Genomic DNA, 6,954 nt, shown 5'->3' on the forward strand with positions numbered 1-6,954 from the left:
ATGGTTGTACCATTTTACAGTCCCACCAGCAGTGTATGAGAGTCCCAATCTCTCCACAACCTCGCCAGCATTTGTTATTTTCTGTCTTGTTGAACTTTAGTGCAGGTGTTTTTGAGTTATCTTCAGGAAAATTTTAGTTGCATGTCATATTAATGATATTGTTCACTAATTTCCACATTCTGTTTGATCACCCTTCTTTGGAATGGGCAACAATAAGGATCTCTTTTATTTAGTTTGCAGGGACCTGTATTTCAAATTTGTGAATGTATCCCATTGTGTTTTCTATTTAATCTTAGCAACCAACTAGCTAAGTTGTTGGTTTTTGTTGTTCAGTGTATGTAACTTTCTTTGAGATCTCTTTTTACATTTTAGAGATTATCTTTTTAATTTTTTTTAAATCACAATTAAAAAAAATTAAAAAGATAATCTCTAAAATTGTGATTTTGGTGAAAGTTTACAGAACAAATTCACCTTCCATACAGCAGCTCACATACACTTTGTCTCATGACATTCACTACAATTTAACACAATACAACAGCTCCCCACCCACTTCCTCCCCATAATTACTTCCCTGTGTCCTTCCCTCCATGAACTCCTGTCCCCTGAGCTATTTCCCTATTCATACACAGCCCTTCTATTCTCCCATGATTGTTCTCTCCAAGGAGTGTATTTACCTAGTATAAATGTTCAACTCCTATGCCTGTCTTTTGTTTGGCTGGATGCCACAGGAGTGGGTTCAATTTCAGACCTGAAGGGCAGCTAGGGGCCATAGCCCCAGTGGCTCCATCAGGCTCCATCAGACCAGCAAACCTGGTCCTTTTTTTTTTAATCCCCCAAATGATTTTGAGTTTTGTTCCACATTGTTCTCCCACCCTATCCAGGATCTCCTACATAGATCCCCCTCCGAGTGGTTGACAGTGGTAGCCGAGCACCATCTAGGAAGATGGGGCAATCTACTTCCATAGTGATACTGCCTCGGAAACCCAAGGAGGGGTCACTAGGAGTTGGGTCCGACTCGATGGCACATAACTAAAACATTTATTGAAACTTGACCCAAATTATGTTTGGATGTAGGCACGTTAATTTAAAAAAAAAAACTAAATTAAACTGTTTCTTAAGGTAAAAGAAATACTACTCTTCTGATAAGACCAACAATTCCCATATACACAGATAACTTTGGATTAACCAATCTTTACTACATTGTTATTTTCTATTCAAGTTACAGTAATAAAACTAAACGTGTATTATTAGAAGCAATCCTTCAAGGGTTCTGAGTGTCCCGTTATGTTATTGTTGCATATGCTAAGACAGTAAGCCTGGACTGGACTTTATGTGGGCCACTTCTGAATATTGTGTTTGTAGCAAAGAATCTTGTAGGATAAAGTTAACATCCTCCTCCAGAAAAAGACTCAGCTTGCTTTTGTTTACTAAAAAAGCAGTGGATTCCTCGAGCTCAGTGTTCCTTAGCTATGACACAAACCTACTGCATGCAGAGCACCAACCTGGGACCCTCCATATCATCCAAGCGGATCTTGGGGATCATGGAGAACCAAAGCTGACATTAGGCTCATGCTGTTTGCTGTGCAGTGAGCAATAAAATCTCTCATCCAGGAGTCTCATGTTTTCTGTCAGCACCCAGAAAGTATTAACAGGCTGACAGTAGGTAAAATTCCAGACTCTTGCAAGGTCTTGCTTCAAAAGAAATTATTTGATAATTCAAAGTGAGAAAACGTGTTTGATTTACTTTATAACTCAGAGGATTTACTTTATAACTCAGAGGAATTCTTACAGACATACTTTTAAGGAAGATGACAGAGAGAGGCCAATTAAAATAGGTGTTTAAAACAACAGAATGACCTCACAGGGGCAATTAAAGAACTGTTGAGGTTTTGATATTTTAGAGATGAACTATTTTGCTATCTCCATAGATGGAAAAACAAAAAACAAAAACAAAAAAAAAAAACCAGAGTCCAGTCTGACATGTAAAACGTTTGGAAATTGTCATTCTTATTCTCACAATAAGAAAAAATCTGAACTGAAAATCAACAAATCTTCTTAAATCAATCAAGGAATTGAGGTAACAGAGCAAACTGCTACACCCAAAACTAAAGATAGGCAGATACAGAATGGAAGCTTTGAGCAGAAGCCCACACAAGAACCACTAGTGGTAGGAACACTTAAACTGTTATTGACAAATAATTGGAGGCTCAGTGTAGACTAATTTGGAGCTAAAAACTTGGGGAAGGAGAGGAGACTCAGAGAGATGCCAACATTTCCTAAATTATACCTCCAGAAACCTCACTAGATGCTCACTCTGAAGACTGGACAAAAATCCCCTAACGCATCATCATGGGGAGTGAAAACTAACCACGCTGAAACTTGTCCAGAGCTTTTCTGTTCTTAAGAAAAGCCTGCTCTAAAAGAAATGTTTTACCCAAACCTAACAGACTTGAGTTTCACTAAAGCCTAACAAATATGGGGGAAGACAAATGACTAACTGTAGCCTTTGACATGGGGAAAGAAAAATACCCTACTCCAGCCCCTTCTAGCCATCCTTTGTTACAGAAGCGGAGAGAAAAAAAGCTGAGTGGCACCTGTATAGGTCAAAACCTAGGACACGAGATCGTTAAAACCCTGAGACGTAATCATAGGACTAAAGAATGATTATTCTCTCTATATACATTACCAGTATATCAATAGGGCTCCTGTATAATAACAGGGCATTTTAGTTGAAAGAACTGCAAGCCTTAGACTCTACTTAGGAAGGAATCTTTAGGGAAACTCAAAGACAACAGAGGAGATAAAAACAAGGGTATTAGAGGAAAATTTACCTTCTTGCACAGTTAGAAGAAACAGAAAACACAGTCTAACTTCTAGCCAGATAAATATAAAGGAAAATGATATAGTCAGATCTATATAAAGAAAGGAAGAGAATTAAAGAGTAACAGAAGGAATGTTGTTGGGTGCTGTTGAGTCGATTTTTAACTTATAGTGACCCTACGTGATGGAGCAGAACTGCCCCGTAGGGTTTTCTAGGACATAATCTTTACAGGAGTAGATACACAGGCCTTTCTCCCACTGAGCCACTGGCTGAGTTCAAATCACAAACCTTTCAGTTAACAGCCAAGCACTTACACATCAGGGCTCCTAAATGAAAGTAAAGTAAAATTTTTTTCTTATCATTATTCTTAATCAATCTATTAACAGTTTTTTCAAAATAATGATAGTAGCATTATTTTCATAGAGAAAAGAAATGAATGACGGTGACATAATAAGAGATGGGAGACAAGAATTGAAAATACTGTTACAAGGTATCTGCACTACCTGTGAAATGATATAGTTTTATTTGAAAATGGATTTAGTTTGGTTGTCAGTGTATATTGCCAGCCATTATAAAAATGTAAAATAGATAACAGGGTATATGCTAAGACAGGAGAAATAATGGAATTAAAAAAATTTCAATTAAAACCAGTGAAGGCAGAAAAAGAGAAGGGGGAAAAAAAAAAAAGGAAGGACAACAGAAAACAGCTAAAAATATGGTTGTTGTTGTTGTTGTTATGTGCCATCGAGTTGGACCTGACTCACAGTGACCCCTCCTTGGGTTTCCAAGGAGGTATCACTATGAAAGTAGATTGCCCAGCCTTCCTTCTGAGGAGTAGCTACCAGAGCTCCCAAAAATATGGTAGATATCAATAATAACACTAACTGTGAATGGTCTAAATATATCACATAAAATAAACTATCAGAGTGCATTAAAAAAACAAGGCCCAGTTGTCTACAACTTGTTGTCTACAACAAGTTATGTTGTCTACAAAAAACTCATTTTAAATATAAAGACACAGAGAGATTAAAAGTCATAGGATGGAGGAAAGAATAGTCTTCAATAAATGGTGCTAGGACAACTTGATCTCCATATGTAAAAGAATGGAGTACAATCCCTACCTCACACCATATATAAAAACTAACTAGAAATGGATCAAGGATCTAACTATAAAAACTAAAACCATAAAACTATTAGAAAAAAACAGCAGAATAAGGCACAACGATCTAGGTTCTGACAATGGATCCTTAGACATGACATTCAAAGTGCTAGCAACAAAAGATAAAATAGGTAAATTGGACTTCATCAAAATGAAAACCTTTTGTACATGAAAGGGCTTTATCAAGAAAGTAAAAAAAAAATAATTTACAGAATGCGAGAAAATATTTGGTAATCCTATATCTGATAAGGGTTTAATATCCAAAATATATTTTAAAAAACTCATACAACAGACAAGCAATCATATACGTATATACAAATATGTACAGTCAATCATTGTTTGTGGATTCCATATTTGTGAATTGACCTACTTTTACAAATTTTATTTACAACCTTCAAATCAGTAGTCATGGTACTGTCACATTCATTTCATGAACACATGGAGAGAATGGCAAAAATTTTAAGTTCCTTGATGCACACCTCCTAACTGAGGTCAAACCAGGCAATACTCTACCTTCTGTTTCATATCTCTTAGGGTAAATAAGCATTTTTAATGGTCTTTTAGTGCTTTTTTCTTTTCTTTTCTTTTTTTTTTTTGCATTTCTTAAGCTTTTTTTGTGTGTGTCTGGTGATTTTTGTTGTTCAAAATGGCCCCCAAATATAGTGCTGAAGTGTTTTCTAGTGTTCTTAAGTGCAAGGCTATAATGCGATTTATAAAGAAAACACATGTGTGCTAGATAAGCTTCATTAGGCATGAATTATAGTGCCACTGGCTACAAGTCCAATGTTAATGAATCAGAAATATATACTAAATATGGTATTTTTAAACAGAAACATGATTGTAAGGATGGTATGTTGTTGTTGTTGTTGTTATGTGCCATCGAGTCGGACCTGACTCATAGCGACCCCTCCTTGGGTTTCCAAGGCAGTATCACTACAGAAGTACATTGCCCCATCTTCCTTCCGAGGAGTGGCTGGTGGGTTTGAACGTCCAGCCTTCTGGTTAGCAGTCAAGTGCCTTAGACACTACGCTATCAGAGCTCCTTAAAGATGGTATAAGACTGGGCAATGTTTCATTCTACTTTACATAAAGTTACCAAAAGTCAAAGCTGACTCAGTGGCAACTAAAAGGACAACAACAACAACAACCAACACATAAAACTAGGTTATATATTGATCAATTGATAAAAATATTGTGACCAGATGCTTGTAGAAATCTAATATATTTCCCTTAGAAGCAATAGTTCAGTATTCACTAATTCAATATTTACAATAGCATTATAGGAACTAACTACTGTGAAAATGAGAAAACTGCATTTGACACTTCACAAATATTTTATAAAACAATAATCCATATTTATGCATTTCATTTACTGAAAATACAAACTGAATTTTGAGAAAGTAAAATATCATTTTCTACTAATACACATGAAATAATATATGAAATAAAAAATATTCAAGGTTAAAAAGCTTCCTAGGGATAAAAAACTTATTAATCAAGTTTACATGTTTTGTTTTGTATTTTTAAAAAGAAAGTATTCTACCAAACCTGTCTAAAAGGCCAAAAATCTTTTAGGAGGTTGGTAATTAAAAATGTCTTCTACACAATGAAACAAAATTGAGCATAATTTCACTCCTGAAATAAAGCTTACTTTGGAGCAATAAAAACTTTGTTCATGCAACTTTCAGGCTAGAGAATCTTGTCATTCTCTATATCTTAAAACTTCTTCCATCAAGTAAATAATATGCCTTAGTGTATGTCTTGGGAGAGTTACAGTTTGGTGAATGTCATTTTAAACATTGGAAGCAAATTTGGGGCAAACAGTCCATAGCACTGTGTGGTGTTAAAGACTAAACTTAAGGCTCAATTTTATGTGCTGTTTTGACATCTGGTAAAATTCAATGGGCCTTAAAAGGCCTAACAAATTCCCCTCTTCACTCTGATCCATGACAGCCCTCTATATCAAAGTTATCAAGCACAGTTTCTGCTTAACCTTGAGTGGTTGGCTTCAGCTTTTGGCCAGCTAGAGGGATTATTCAAACAAGCCAATCATATCTTCCTACAGGAACCAGGGAATGCCCTATCCACCTGATACCTCAAAGCTTGCCTTTCATAGCCCCTTTTGTTTCACTCTGTTTCCAGATGCATCCTCCATGGGGCCTTGCATGGCATGTGGTGTCCTGTTCTCCTGGGCTGTGAGTACATGTGACTAATAAATTATTGTCAACCTCATCTGTCCAGTGTTAGATGTGGTGTGTTAAGTCATGCTCGTAACTCTAGAGTGGCTGAGGATGATTAGGAGGTAAGTAAAGTAACTACTATCTAATCTCACCCCAAAAAACTCTCTTCATTTCTTCACTCTGTCAGGGGTCTAAAATGACCAAAAAAATTAAGACATTCATATGAAATTCTCAGAGAGAACTTCTAATAAGCATGGAATAACCAGTGCTACACTGCTTCCCTCTGCCCTGCCCACCTCCCTCACCTCTCCAAAGCAAAGTGAATAAATATTTAACCTAGCCATTATTGAACAGGTCAACAGAGGTAATAGAAAATTTTATTCAGGGTTGTATAGAACACTGTGAATGCAAATTATTAGAAGATTAGCAATATAAAATTGAGTTCGAGAAAGTATATTCACCACATGGGTTGATTGCAGAGCTAAGTGAAGCAGCTCCAGTGGAAAGGCCGCCTTTTGAAACAGCTGAAGCCACAGAAGGTGTAGAAGATGAAGTTGGTGTAGTAGAGGAAGCTGTTGAGGATGGTAAGCGTTCTCCAGACTCCATATCTATGAGAGGGGAAACAAACGTTAATTCTTTGTATTAGATAGTGGAATTATCCATATGTATAAACCGTATTGAAATTACGTCAAACTTTTCACACATATTATTTTAAAATATGAAATAAATTTAGAAATATATGTTCAGAAAGATAAAATATGTAGTAGATAAAAATACAAAAGTAAAAATATCTA

At 36.1% G+C, this 6,954-nt stretch overlaps 1 protein-coding gene across 1 annotated transcript in view; it reads right to left on the bottom strand.

Annotated features, from left to right (window-relative positions):
• The window catches only part of BAZ2B (bromodomain adjacent to zinc finger domain 2B), a 240,788-nt gene extending 234,022 nt beyond the window's left edge, over positions 1–6,766 (bottom strand). Inside the window, exon 1 of the mRNA XM_042781069.1 lies at positions 6,622–6,766. Coding sequence (XP_042637003.1) covers positions 6,622–6,766 — 145 coding nt within the window. The remainder of the gene's footprint in view (positions 1–6,621) is intronic.
• Between the last annotated feature and the right edge of the window lie 188 nt (positions 6,767–6,954).

Source organism: Orycteropus afer, unplaced genomic scaffold, assembly GCF_000298275.1.
Source record: "Orycteropus afer afer isolate SDZICR_OR568_19922 unplaced genomic scaffold, OryAfe1.0 scaffold00084, whole genome shotgun sequence".
Taxonomy (NCBI): domain Eukaryota; kingdom Metazoa; phylum Chordata; class Mammalia; order Tubulidentata; family Orycteropodidae; genus Orycteropus; species Orycteropus afer.